The sequence below is a fragment of the Podarcis gaigeae genome (assembly GCF_964106915.1).
Source record: "Podarcis gaigeae genome assembly, chromosome: 12".
NCBI lineage: Eukaryota > Metazoa > Chordata > Lepidosauria > Squamata > Lacertidae > Podarcis > Podarcis gaigeae.
The window spans coordinates 24,807,536-24,821,779 of record NC_139688.1 but is presented as its reverse complement, the minus strand read 5'-3'; the positions used below and the strand labels follow the sequence as shown (position 1 = coordinate 24,821,779).

The 14,244-nt window shown below is 44.0% G+C and overlaps 1 protein-coding gene across 1 annotated transcript in view; it reads left to right on the top strand.

Annotated features, from left to right (window-relative positions):
- The window catches only part of LOC310827938 (macrophage mannose receptor 1-like), a 50,048-nt gene that overhangs the window by 20,831 nt on the left and 14,973 nt on the right, over positions 1–14,244 (top strand). The window contains exons 15-21 of the mRNA XM_083704616.1: positions 1,606–1,735; positions 3,773–3,808; positions 5,617–5,786; positions 7,094–7,161; positions 10,585–10,685; positions 12,408–12,550; positions 14,097–14,211. Coding sequence (XP_083560742.1) covers positions 1,606–1,735; positions 3,773–3,808; positions 5,617–5,786; positions 7,094–7,161; positions 10,585–10,685; positions 12,408–12,550; positions 14,097–14,211 — 763 coding nt within the window. The remainder of the gene's footprint in view (positions 1–1,605; positions 1,736–3,772; positions 3,809–5,616; positions 5,787–7,093; positions 7,162–10,584; positions 10,686–12,407; positions 12,551–14,096; positions 14,212–14,244) is intronic.

Genomic DNA, 14,244 nt, shown 5'->3' with positions numbered 1-14,244 from the left:
ATCCAGCATTAAAGTCTTTGAACATATGCTTTGTATGCTATAACATTTTTGGACCCAATATTTAACACCAGGTCCTGCAGAGTTGCTTCAAGTTGCTGCTTGCCCCATTGGATTTGTTTTATTTATTTTTTTAAAAAATAGTTTTATTATTACGATAAGTAAGGAATGGTGCTGGAGGAGACTCTTGAGAGTCTCATGGACTGCAAGAAGATCAAACCTATCCATTCTTAAGGAAATCAGCCCTGAGTGCTCACTGGAAGGACAGATCCTGAAGCTGAGGCTCCAATACTTTGGCCACCTCATGAGAAGAGAAGACTCCCTGGAAAAGACCCTGATGTTGGGAAGGATGGAGGGCACAAGAAGAAGGGGACGACAGAGGACAAGATGGTTGGACAGTGTTCTAAAAGCTACCAGCATGAGTTTGACCAAACTGCGGGAGGCAGTGGAAGACAGGAGTGCCTGGCGTGCTCTGGTCCATGGGGTCACGAAGAGTCGGAAACGACTAAAAGACTAAACAACAACAACAACAAGGAACACTACATAAAAATGAAGATTTGGTGCAGGAACATTATAACAGGAAAACACACACTGACAACCCAGTTTGCATGTAGTGCAAACCAAACTATGGCTGGATCTAGGCACATAAAAAAAGCATTCAGTTAAACACATTGCAATCTTTGTATGAGAAAGACTGTCTCACCAGAGTGGTGCATGCCCTAGTTATCTCCCGCTTGGACTATTGCAATGTGCTCTATATGGGGCTACCTTTGGAGGTGACAACTACAACTAAGGAGCAGAGGAGCTAGCTACTGCTGTGCACCCGGGCGCGGGGCAATGGGGGCGAGGGGAGCGTCCAAGGGGGGTGGATCGAGCTGCCCATGGCGGGCTGCTTCCTGGAGGGGGGGCTGCAATGCTTTGCCAGCAGCCTTTGTCCATTTGCTCTTCAATTTGACAGCTCGGGGCTTCCCCCTCCCAGGAAGCATACCGGTAGCGGTGGCAACAGCACATCACCTGCCTGCGACACCCAAGCCTCCCCTGAGCTGTCACAACTAAGGGGGAAGGTCGCCGGCAAGGCAGCACAGTTCGGGGCAGGCTTGGGAGTCACAGGCGGGCAGTGCGCCAAATGTCACCCCCCTCAGTGATGACACCCACCTCAGACTGCCCCCACCGCACCCCTCTTCCTCTGCCTCTGACTGGGAATGGCCACTGAGACCATATAACACCGGTCCTAAAGGATCTACACTGGCTCCCAGTATGTTTCCAAGCACAATTCAAAGTGTTGGTGCTGACCTTTAAAGCATTCAATGGCCACGGCCCTCTGACCTCTGAACGAGCATCTCCACCCTCATCATTCGGCCCAGACACTGAGGTCCAGCTCCAAGGTTCCCTCGCTGTGAGGTATAAATAATATATTATTATTATTATTGTTGTTATTATTATTATTATTATTCTGGTTAGCAAAAATGGAACTCCATATCGCCATCTGGTGTCAAAGCATGAGAATGCATAAGCAATGCATATAAAGCACTTTTTCTTTGCCAATGTAGCTGAGTCCTCTGCCTCCTTTTCTGTAAATCACTAATGAAATCTTTATTCCTATTGTAGCTTGACTTTCATGAAGGCTTTTCACCTAGACACAAAGACAAAGATTGCAGAGGAGTGATTCTACATTATTCATGGTGGGAACCTGTATGGTGTGAGAATTATCACAGCTGGGTTTGTCAAATAAGGAGAGGTAAGATTACTTTTATTTATTTATTTAAATAATGTTTCATTGGTTTTTACACATATTTTCCAGCATATCATCCTTTTAAACATCATTTCAAAATCTTTGGCTATCACAGCATAAGACTTGCTTCAACCTTGACCGATGTTTTTCTAAAATCTTTTCTAATTATGCATTTTGTTACTAGAGTTATTGCTATAAATTCAAATCTTAGTACCTATGCTTAATTCTTTTCACAATAACTTATATATTACTCTTACAAAACTTCTTTTAACCCTACAAGCGATGTCAATTGGTTACAGTTGCTTTCCAAATATGTCAAAAACTTCTTCCATTCCTTTAGGAAAGTCTGGTCCTGCTGGTTCCAAATTTTCCTGGTTAATCTTGCCATCTCAGCATAGTTCATCAATTTCTCTTGCCACTCTTCTTTAGCTGACAAAAACAAACCCCTGTGTTGCAATGAGAACCAATCACAGAAATATAGACACAACACATAGGCTAATAATTGTTAAATCATATATAATAGAATAATGATATCATTCAAAAGGTAGAAATAAATCTATTAGAGTTCATATATACAATGTAACAGACTAGTGGTGCAGAACGTTGAGCCATATGTTCAAAATAGGCGTCAAAGGTCAGTATTATGGGTAAATCAAAAGGAATTTGGTATTAGGCAAGATTTTGAATGGTGGTTACGTTGAAGGCCTTTGCAGATGACTTAGTCATAACAGTGGAAGAACCATTAACTAGTGCTAGAAAAGCACTAGAAAAAACAGAACAAATTGGACAAGTAGCAGGTTTCAAATTAAACAAGAAAAAAAATGTTAGTGAAAAATATGAACTGAGATTTGATTGATACATTGCAGCATCAGAGTGGAATAGAGGTTGTTAAAAAAGTTAAATATCTAGGAATCTGGTTAACATCGAAAAATATAAATTTATTTAAAGACAATTACACACTGTATGGAATGGTATTAAAAGGGACTTAGAAGTGTGGGGAAGAATGAAACTATCCTTAATTGGTAGGATTTCAGTTATTAAAACAAGTGTGCTACTGAAAATGTTGTTTTTATTTCAATCAATCCAGATAATTAACGGAGTTGGTATCTTTAGAGAGTGGCAAAAAGCAATTTCAAGATATATCTGGCAAGGGAAGAAGCCAAGAATTAAATTTAAATGGTTAACAGATATAAAAGAAAGGGGAAGCTTCTCCCTACCAGATTTGAAATTGTATTATGAAGCATCATGCCTTTGTTGGTTAAGGAACGGGATATTGTTGGAGAATACAGATATTTTAGATCTAGAAGGATTTGACAACAGATTTGGATGGCACGCATATCTATGGTATGACAAAGTAAAAGTTCATAAAGGATTTGGAAACCACATATTTCACAAGTGATTGTATGAGGTGTGGGATAGATATAAAAATCTATTAGAACGTAAGACACCATGGTGGCTCTCACCGCTTGAGGCAATGAATGTAAAAAAGAGAAATATGAGTAAAAATTGGGCCACCTATGAACAATTACTAATAGAGATGGAGAACCAATGGAAGCTAAAGCCATATGAAGATGTAAAATGTATGGCAAATGATTGGTTGCATTATCATCAAGTCAATGAGATGTTTAAAGAAGATAAAAACAAAAATGGATTTGGATATACAAAATCAAGGTTTGAATTGGAGTTGGTAAGATTACTTTTAAATTACAACGAGTTCGTGAAGCAAAGTGAAGAGGACTCTTTTCTGCACTGCTGAAACTGGCTTTTTATTTTTATTTTTTTAAAAAAACATGCTTGCTACTCACCTGGCCTTTTGTGACGAGGGAAAAAATAATGTGAAATTAATTTAGCTTTCATTATGAATGTTGCAGAGTCCAGAGTTTTGGCCGCCATTTTGATGAGAACAAGCTTGTTGTGAATACAGGAAGCTACTGATAGTTCTTTCACATAGGGTTATTAGCTGTGTCTCAGAAATGTAGAAATGTGAAATGCTAGAAATAACCCTTTACTTTCATTTTCATGGACTCCTGTTTCATTTTTCAGGTGTACCATTAAAACCGGAACCAAGCAATGATTTTGGTATGTTGGCTCATACTGTCTTCTCTCACGTCACATGGGTCTTCCTTAAGCAGCATCATGAAAGGTGGGGGTGGGTCTCTCAAGTCAAGGATGCTTCTGTCAGGAGCCAAAGATACTTGTGCTCCCTGACCCTGGGCACTCCAATTCCTGCCTTCCCTCAGAACAAGCAGATTTTAAGTAGCCCTAAGGAATGTTGGGGAGGAACTGCTCTAGCAGTTCTCTACAGCCATTGAAAGTTTGATGATGACGACGATGACAACAACAACAACAACAACAACAATTTATTTATGCCCCGTCCATCTGTCTGGGTTTCCCCAGCCACCCTGGGTGGCTACCAACATCATAATAATAATAATAATAATAATAATAATAATAATAATAATAAAGCGATAAAACATAAAACATTAAAAACTTCCCTAAACAGGGCTGCCTTCAGATATCTTCTAAAACTCAGCTAGTAGTTTATTTCCTTGACATCTGATGGGAGGGCATTCCACAGGGAGGGTGCCACTACCAAGAAGGCCCTCTGACTGTTTCCCTATAGCTTCACTTCTCGCAGTGAAGGAACCGTCAGAAGGCCATCGGAGCTGGACCTCAGTGTCTGGGCTGAGACACCTTTTCAGGTATACTGGGCCCAGGCTGAGGAGCCAGTGGTAGATCTCCCTGGTCTGGGCTTCCTCACTCCTCTGAAATGAGTTACACAAAAATGCAAAAGGACTGTAGCTCAGTGGTAGAACATCTGCTTTGCATGAAGGAGGTCCCAGGTCCACCATATGTCCAGGAAGCACTGGGAGAGATCCCTGACTGAAAACCTGGAGACCACTACCCAGCAGTGTTGACAGTATCCTCAACTAGATGGAGCAGTGGTCTGGCTTAGGCAGCTCCCTATGTTCCTACGTTTCAGGTATTCTTGGCTGCTCATTATCATATTCTCATATTAGTGAGCCTTGGGAGTGGTTCTCCAGCTGGGATCTTCAGAAAAACCACCTGACTATCTGAAGTTTAGTTGCACTAGGCAACTATTGAGTGTGATTGAGAGTTAAGAGAGAAATTATCTCATAGAATCATGGAATTGTTGGAAGGAGACCCTGAGAATCATCTAGCCCAAATCCTCTGCACGTCTACTTGGAAGTAAATTTCACTGATTTCTGTTAAAGAGGCATGATTCCATTCCTACCCTCCCTCTCGGACACAAACAATATCATCCACCAGGGATGAAGGCTAATCTGGTGCTTAGCCCAGACTGAAATAGGTCAAAACCATCAGTTCTCCTCAAGAGCATCTGAACCATGACCAACCTTTCATGCACCTTGCCCAAAAAGAAATATGGGTGGCTGACTAGCCACAATATGTGGAGACATAAGCTAGTACCTTTAAGCATGCACAGAGTGCTTTTTCTTCAATCTTACATACTTGCATTTCAGCCCCCACCCCAAATCATGCCATGATCACCACCACTGAACTAGTCAAGTTTTTCTTCAGAATCTGTTGTTCATGCCTCTAAGGTGCTCTTTCATTTTAAGTATATATTATTATGGCCACACAGCTGTTTTGTTGTTGGTTTACTCTAATGTAGCAGTGTTAAAGCATGCAGTTCCGGGGGCAGGAGGGTGGACATGTTCACGGTGTGCTTCAAAACTGAAATAACACACATCACTGTTGGGGTCACCCCAGTTAGGACTATTAAAATTGCATGGCTTGACCACTGGTTGTGTGAAGTAAATTTATTTGTACTCTTGTATTTCATTTTATAATATTTAAAGTATCTTAAATTAAATGGGGGGAAAACATTTCTTCTTCTTTTGCAGGATATCCATTTCAAGTAACTGAAGACGGCTGGATTACATTCAATGGCACTGAGTACTATTTCAGTAACACAACTTTAACTGCAGGAAGAGCCCGGAGATTCTGCAAAAAGCACGCTGGCAATCTTGCTGTTATTGAAAGTGGAAGTGAAAACAAGTTTTTGTGGAGATATGTAAGAAATATATGAGATAGATTTTCCCTTCTGATCACATATCACTAGGCTTTTTGTTTTTGTTTTTTTTAAAAAAGCCAGATGAATTGTTTGATCGTGACCATTTTGTTGCCTGCTAAACCCTTTCTTCAGGATGGTGTCACCAGAAGCTTGCAGAGATTAACAATGCAATCCTATGCGAGTTATACTGCACACATCTTACACTCTGTGCAGCTTCCAACATATATAAAAACATAATAAAACATTAAACATTAAAAAAAAATCCCCATGCAGGATTACCTTCAGGCACCCTGGGGGGTCCATACCTACTAACATTTCTCCGTTGAAAATAGGGACAGCCTAAGGAAAAGTGGGACATTCTGGGATCAAATCAGAAACTAGGATGGCTCCTCTAAATCAGGGGCATCCCTGAAAAATAGGGACACTTGGAGTTACTTCACTCAGCACTGAAATCAAAGCTCTGTTTTCCCTACAGCCTCCATTGTAGCCTGAGGCTCTGTCCATGGAGAGAATCATTTGCCCATCCTTTCTTCTCTGGTGCTTGAGAAAGAGAGAGCAAAGACCGACCCACACAAAAAACGGAGATTTGTAACTGAATACCTCTTTCATGTGAGAGTCAGCAGAGATACATTCTAAGTAAATTATCAACTGTCAGGCACTCTACTGCTCTAGCGTTAAGCTTCAGTGGAAGTTTTCATGCTACGCTTTCAGCAGAACACATACAGAGAACACAGTTATTTTCTATTTCAATGTACAATTAAACACTTATACTTAACAATCAGGGCACTTGGGAAATTCATGGGAGTTTGGAATCAGCAGATTCTGCTGACTACTGCTAGTGTGGGGACGGGGGAACGGGAAAACGACGACTACCAATGGTACCTTCCCACTCTGCTGGGCAAAGCTGGGATCTCTGCCACAGCAGAGACATCTCAACCAGCAGCATTCCTCTCTGGGCAAGCATTGAGGTGACCATATGCCACCCTAACGCACACACACACGCGCGCACACACACACACACACACACACACACACTGTCCAGGTATGAATTGAGAGAGGAGCCAGGAGTGCTCTCTAACTTAGTCTGGATTCCAGTTGTTGAAGAAAAGAAATGAGTTTCATGCCCTGCTTTTAAACTCAGTTGAAGAGCACAATCACTGTTGCTCTTGTTTATCATTACTAGCTTCTTTCCATATGGCCTGATTTGTAAACTCTGAACTTCATGTGGAATAACTGACATATTTTCAATTGGAGAACACCAGTACTTTATTGTGTTTCTTCCCCATCTTCCCCTGTGTATGTTGTAGGACATTACTTTCAGAACTGAAGGAAACATTTTCATTGGTTTAATTCTGGGTCCGGATAGAAGTTTTGGGTAAGCGAACAGAAAAATCAAAAATGGAAATCAGATTTTAAAATGGTAATTATGTATTAAGTTTCTCTTAGATAATAGCTAGATTGGCATTGAAATAATCTGGATAAAAGGATGTTCTGCCAACATTTTGACTGTTTTGAGCAGAAACACTGCGATGGTGCTACAGAGGCCATAGGAAGCTTGCATTTCTTGCTCTGGGAGTGTAGAGGGAGGTCTGATCTTGGAGAGAGAGATTCCATTCAACTACTTTGTCCCTATCTTGTCCCATTGCTATGAAAGCTCAATGTCAGTAAAGCTGGAAAGCGAGTGTGCCAGAAACAGGCTAGGGGGGGGGGGGGGAAGCCTGGCTCCAAAGGATCCAGCACCCACATGCCCCCAAACTGTGGAGAAATCTATGTTTCCAATGGAAATGAAATAATTTCATGGTCGGGGTGGGGTGGGGATTTATTTCCCTCTATCCATTCCCGTCCCTCTCTGGCTTGCCACTGGGATTGTATGGATTTACCCACACTTACCTTTGCACTCTGCTTTCCAGTCATGATCTATGCTTTAAAGTTCTGTGTCCATGTCTGAGCACCTTCCCAGCGCTTTTGCCATGAAAACCCACTCTTTACTGCTGAATCAGAGCTAAGGACAAACTCTGGAAATCCCCCCCTCCCCTCTGAATGTCTGTTTGCTCCAATTGAGCGCTAAAGAGGAGGTCTTTGTGCGGCTATATCTGGGCAAGGAAAACAACAATGCTCGGACACAGAGCTTTAAAGTGCGGAAGCATGCAGTGCAAGTAGATAAACAGGTACCACTCCGGCGGGAAGGTAAACGGCATTTCTGTGCGCTGCTCTGGTTTCGCCAGAAGCAGCTTAGTCATGCTGGCCACATGACCTGGAAAAACTCTGCGGAAGCGGACAAACGCCGGCTCCCTTGACCTTTAAAGCAAGATGAGCGCCGCAACCCCAGAGTCGTTCATGACAGGACTTAATTGTCAGGGGTCCTTTACCTTTACCTACCTGGAAAGAGCAGGGCAAAAGGTACCGTATTTTTCGCTCTATAGGATGCACTTTTTCCCCTCCCAAAATTAAGGGGAAATGTGTGTGTGTACTATGGAGCGAATGCAGGCTGCCTGGCTTCAGCGATAGCAAAGCGAAGCTAGGAGAGTCTGGTCTTTGAGGCTGGCGGTGGGGAAAAGCAGCGCTTCCCCCCACCGCCAGCCCCACAGGCTCGGGGGGCAGCGGGAAGGCGCATGATGCCTTTGCGCTGCTCCCTGACCTGGTTTTGAGGCTGGCGGTGGGGAAAAGCAGTGCTTCCCCCCACCTCCAGCCCCACGAGCTCGGTTGAAAAGCCCGCAGGAGCGGCACGCTCTTTAAAGGGTGCGCGGCTCCTGTGGGCTTTTGCGGAAGATGGGGGAATTCCCCCATCTCCTGCAAAAGCACGCAAAAGCCGTGCGCTCTTTAAAGGCTGCACGGCTTCTGTGGGTTTTCTGCGAGGTGGGGGAATTCCCCCACCTCGTAGAAAAGCCAGCAGGAGCTGCACAGCCTTTAAAGAGCGCACCACTCTTGGGGGCGTTTCCCCAAGGAGGGAGAAGGGACTGACTGGCCGAGTCAGTCCCTTCTCCCTCCTGTGGGCTTTTGCGGGAGATGGGCGAATTCCCCCACTTCCTGCAAAAGCACGCAAAAGCCGTGCGCTCTTTAAAGGCTGCATGGCTTCTGCAGGCTTTAAAGAATGCTCCTTGGGGGCTTTTCCCCAAGGAGGGAGAAGGGACTGACTGGCCGAGTCAGTCCCTTCTCCCTCCTGTGGGCTTTTGCAGGAGATGGGCGAATTCCCCCACCTCCTGCAATAGCAGAGAGAAGGTCTGGGAAAAGTGCACAGGCTGTGTTCAGCCTGTCCGCTGCTCCCAGAGCTGGGGGGGGGAATCATATTTTTTTCATCGATTTCCCCCTCTGAAAATTAGGTGCGCCCTATGGTCAGGTGTGCCCTATAGACCCCTGCTCTTTCCAGGTAGGTAAAGGTAAAGGACCCCTGACAAGCCCTAAGAATTATCTCTTTTATTAGGCTGTCAGCACTCCTTTGCCTCTCCTATTTGCATTAGGGCTAACGGTGCCAACCTCTTAATTACAATCATACAATGTTATATTTCCTCCAAGGCTGTCACACACATTTCTCCCTGTACTTTCTTTCTCCTCTGAGAAAGAGGGCACCACTCTCCTCTCTTCCTGAATCCTCCTGTTCTTGTACATAGCTTGGATGCCGTGCACCCCTAGTTTCTGTTGCCCTCTGCTCCCAACCACATTCTGAATGTGGTTCAGCAATGACGTTCAGCTTTTCGTGATGCTACAAGAAGAGGGTGAGAGTACTTTTCAGCTGGTCTTCCTATCACACTGCCCCACATTCAGACCCCATCCCTCACCATTACATTTTTCAATGTAATGCTTTTTTTAAAATCGCCATTATATCTATTAATCCTGCTCAGCATTCTTAGGGTTAGGGTTAGGGTTCTTAGTGCTGCCAGCTTTTCTTGAAGAGCCAAGTCTCAGGCTTGGAAATTCAACACCTAATGTCAGAGCCACCCGAGGTCCCAGCTCACAAGAGACCAAAATCCAGTCCAAGTTATATACAAAAGGTTTTATTGAAGAACATTGTTGTCGTTACATCCAAGCTCCGTGGCTCAGCATCTGTTACCCTTAGATGTTAGAAGTCCCCTCTGAGTCAGTCCCGCCCCTGCACCAGCTTAAGAGGCTTGTACTGCTCCACCTTTTCCTCTCTTTCCTTTTCCGCAGGGTCTTCCTGCCCCCCTGTGCTCCCTCCCTCCGGGACTCCCCCGAGGCTGAGTCTTCTGACGCCTGCTCCCCCCTCCTTCGTGCTTTGGGACCAGGCTCCTCCTCAGGGCTCTCCTCATTTCCGCGCGCCTCCACATTTGAACTTGGCGCGCGTACGTTGCCTCTGACCTTCCTTTCGACAGTTACGCTACTCTCGGTACTACACTCCTCCCCTTCCGGCAGGACGTTCTGCTCCGAACTCCTTCCCCTCTCTGCTTCCTGTTCTGCTCTTTCTGACACACTGACAACTCCACCCCCTTCACTCCGTTCCGACGGAGAGGCCGGTCCCGATCTCCAACCCCCACTGGGGATTCCCTCTTCGTTCCCCTGCTTCTGACTGCTTCCCTCTCTACTGCCCCTTGGCCTGACCAGGGGGGCTCCCTTTTGGGAATCCTCGGATTCACTTGACGGACTCACTGACAACCTCGGGTTGTCGTCGTCCTCTTCCTCGTCGCCCTGGGACCCCTCCCCCTCGCTCTCTGTCCCTGAAACCCTGACACCTAAATATTTCTTTTCTTAGCCTAACATTCTCTTTGTTAAAAACAAAACAAAAGTCATCGTAAACTTATGAAGTGCAAATGAAGGACTAAATACCGCATGTTATTTTCTATAGCTGGGTGGATAGAACTCCAGTGACCTATGTAGCCTGGGCACCCTGGCAACCCAACTTTGCAGACGAAGTCGAATTTTGTGTGATCATGTATCGTGAAACAGGTAATTAGAATAAAATGTTACTATTATAAGCAGTTATTGAGAATGTGCATGCTTAATGGTGAGGATTAATATGAATAGGCACCACACACTGAATCACAATCACTATTCCACCCAAAATTAAAACATTAAACCGAGGATAATCCATTATGTTAAACCTTTGGATAGGACAGGGTATTAAAGTGTTTTAAAGGATACTGAGGGATGGGGCCTCTTACTACTACTAGCTATTTTTGCTATTATACAAAAGAAAACTCTGCTACTTGAAGACATAGGGAAGTTAAACAGGAGAAGGATTTTATTTTACAACAAAACGGGTAAAACAAAAGATTTTGTCACGAGATAGAGTTCTTTCAAGAAACAACAACAACAACAACAACAATAATAGATGTCATGGAGGGGTCACAGAACTGCGCTGTGCTGCCCGCCTCCCTGTGTAGGGGGGAGCCCAGGTGGCCACTTGTCAGGCACACCCCCCCCCCCCGTGTTGGCCACGTGGCTATTCAGTGAGGGATTCGGCAGCAGACAGGGCAGGGTGGGAATCCCTGTGTAGGGCACTTGGTTCATGTTCCCCCTGCCCAAATTTCTGGGCCCAGGCCTATGGTCCTCCTGCCCACCAAGCTACGCCCCTGTCTGAAACAAGTTGGTACTTTCTGTCAGTTTCCCAACCTTCTGTAAATCAAATTACTGAGGCTCCTCTATTAGTATACTAGACCAGGGGATCACCCCACCCAACCTATCTTTTTGGGGATTATACTTCACTCACTGGAAGTTTTATTCCCTTCCTACTGAACTGAGACCCACGTAGAGTGTTCCCTCGCAACTCCACTTCTCCTGCCTCGAATTCAGCTACCTGGTTCTTATACTCTTGAAGGACACTCATCACTAGCTTTCAATCTAAGCTCAGAGACTTCTTTCTCTGGCTGTGGATATTTTCTTCAGGGCTCAGAGGCTATTTATAGTATCCAAATGAATGCCAGGAGCTCAACTCTCAACTGCTTTTCCTTTTTCCCTCCCAAAGTGGTGAGCCCACCCTGCTCTGGCTAGCTGCACCCGCAGCCAGTCAGAGTAAGGCTGCAACTTAGCTCTCTGCATCACCACACTCTGGCCTACCTGAGCTTTCCATCACAGATACCAATCAAATACAGTGGTACCTTGGGTTAAGTACTTAATTCGTTCCGGAGGTCCGTTCTTAACCTGAAACTGTTCTTAACCTGAAGGACCACTTTAGCTAATGTGGCCTCCCACTGCTGCTGCACCACCAGAGCACGATTTCTGTTCTCATCCTGAAGCAAAGTTCTTAACCCAAGGTACTATTTCTGGGTTAGCGGAGTCTGTAACCTGAAGCGTATGTAACCTGAAGCTTCTGTAACCCGAGGTACCACTGTACTTCTGACTAGACATTGTTAGGATTGGGTTGTAATTCAGCATTCTCTGAGCAAAGGAGTACAGCAAGATAGAGTTTAGGAAATACTACTCTGACTTATTGTTAATATGTTTTTTTAATAACCTGGAGGCTTTAATTAAGTCGTTTCTAACTGGAAGTACTCCATATATATATATTTATAAATCACCCCCTATATGAAACTGCATAGTACACTTGCAGTACAGCTGTTATTGTTGCATTTTATTTTTGTTGCTAAGCTTTCACTTGGAATACGTACCTGATGGGCTGTACTAGCGATTTGATCTTACCTGTTGACTCGTAACAACTTCTCTGTTCAGGCTTATGGAATGACATCAATTGTGAAATTGAGAATAGATTTATCTGTGAAAGGCGTAACAGTTCTGCCCCTTCAACTGCTGCTCCGACAATGCCTGAACCTCTTGGAGGCTGTCCTCAAGGCTGGCACTTCTTTGGTAACAAGGTAACTAATACAGCTATTACAAATATATTGGTATATCAGCCTTTTTCAGATACTATGGCACAGACAATGAATACTTTTCCAGAGTAGTTGAATATGCACAGATTGCCCTCCATGTCCATAGTTCTATTCTATAGATTCCACATCCTCCCTCAGCCTTCGGTACATGCTATGAAGACTGAAAAGGTCTGTTGAGCTGCAAAAAGGAAGTAACAGTGAAGGTGATAAATAATGTAAACTAAAACAAAACAAAACCTAATTGTCAAATAGGGGAATTTTAATAAACAATGGCATTTTAAAAGCTCAAGATATATGCAAGCTACAGAAAAGAGCATTGAAAGTGGCTTCAAACTAAGTGTTCAGCATTTTTTCATGCTTTAAAGTTAAATTAGCATTTATTAAATGACCATCTGAAAAAATACAGACTGTTTTGCTCCCTAACGCAGAGCCCAAATGCTGTTTATCCAGGCCTCCTAGAGCCAACACTTTGAAGAGCCTTGTTCCTCATTTCTGCCTTCCTCCATCCTTGTCTGATGGCATCATGTGATGTAGGCCCTCTCTCAATGGCATATCTGCACTTGCAGAGCTATCAGCAGAGATAACTGCCCTTTCTAGAGTACATGATTTATCCCCAACCCTGATCCCATGGGATTCCCCCTCCAGTTTGTGAATCGGGGGTGGGGTGGTTACAATGACTCTAGAACCCAGTTAAACTATCAGTTTCTGCTACTGCTATCCCAGCACCATTTCGTGACTTTTGACTGCATTAAACAATTCATGGGTGATGGAATTTTGAAGTTTCCCCTGTTGTAAACAAAAATTGCCCTTTTCCCTTATGGGGTATCCAAGAGCCCATATAGAATCGTTACATAGGTTCCCTATTGGTAGGAGAGAAATAACAGAGGCCAACCAGAGAATATTGAGAAGCAAAGCAGCTAGTAAGCTTGATCTTTATTGATCTGTTACAACAGGGTGCTCCCCTCACCAGCAGGAGAGAGGAGGAACCCAGAAAAATGGCGCGGAAGGCCTTATAAAGACTTTTGAAATTGCCACCCTGTAGATCAAGACCACCCCCAGAAACATCATACATACTTCACAGAAGGGGTGTAACCTAAGACCACCCCTCAGATACATCATACCTACATCACAGAAAAAGGCAGAAAAGGCGGTCTTAAAACAGAAATTTGAATGTTGTTTTTCTCCTGTCGTTGTTTATCTCCTGTCTGGCAGGTTACTTGATTAGATTGCCTGGGTAGCCTGGCCAGTCTTTTGTAGTGATAAATACTTAGTTCCTGGACCAAGTCACAGGGTCACACCCTATTCAAACAAAGACATACCCTTAAGACAGGATTTGTGAAGGAAAAGACAATGGGGAGGCTTTTCCATTTTCCTTTGACCTTGCAGAGAAAACATTTGGTCAGTTTAGGAATCAAAATGGTTCCAGGTTGGTCTTCTTGTGCTGATCTATGTATGTGCTTGGTTGGTGCACTTATGAACATGACCATATATCTAAGACCATAAAATTCCTATCACACCCTCTCCCTCACAGTGCTTCCAACTATTTGGCCTTCATGAAGAAGAAAGAAAAAACTGGTCTGATGCACAAGCTACTTGTGAAGATCTAGGAGGAAACCTGGCTAGTATTCCAAACAAAGTCGTTCAAGGTGCGGTCAGTTGTTTTAAAACACTCTAGGGGC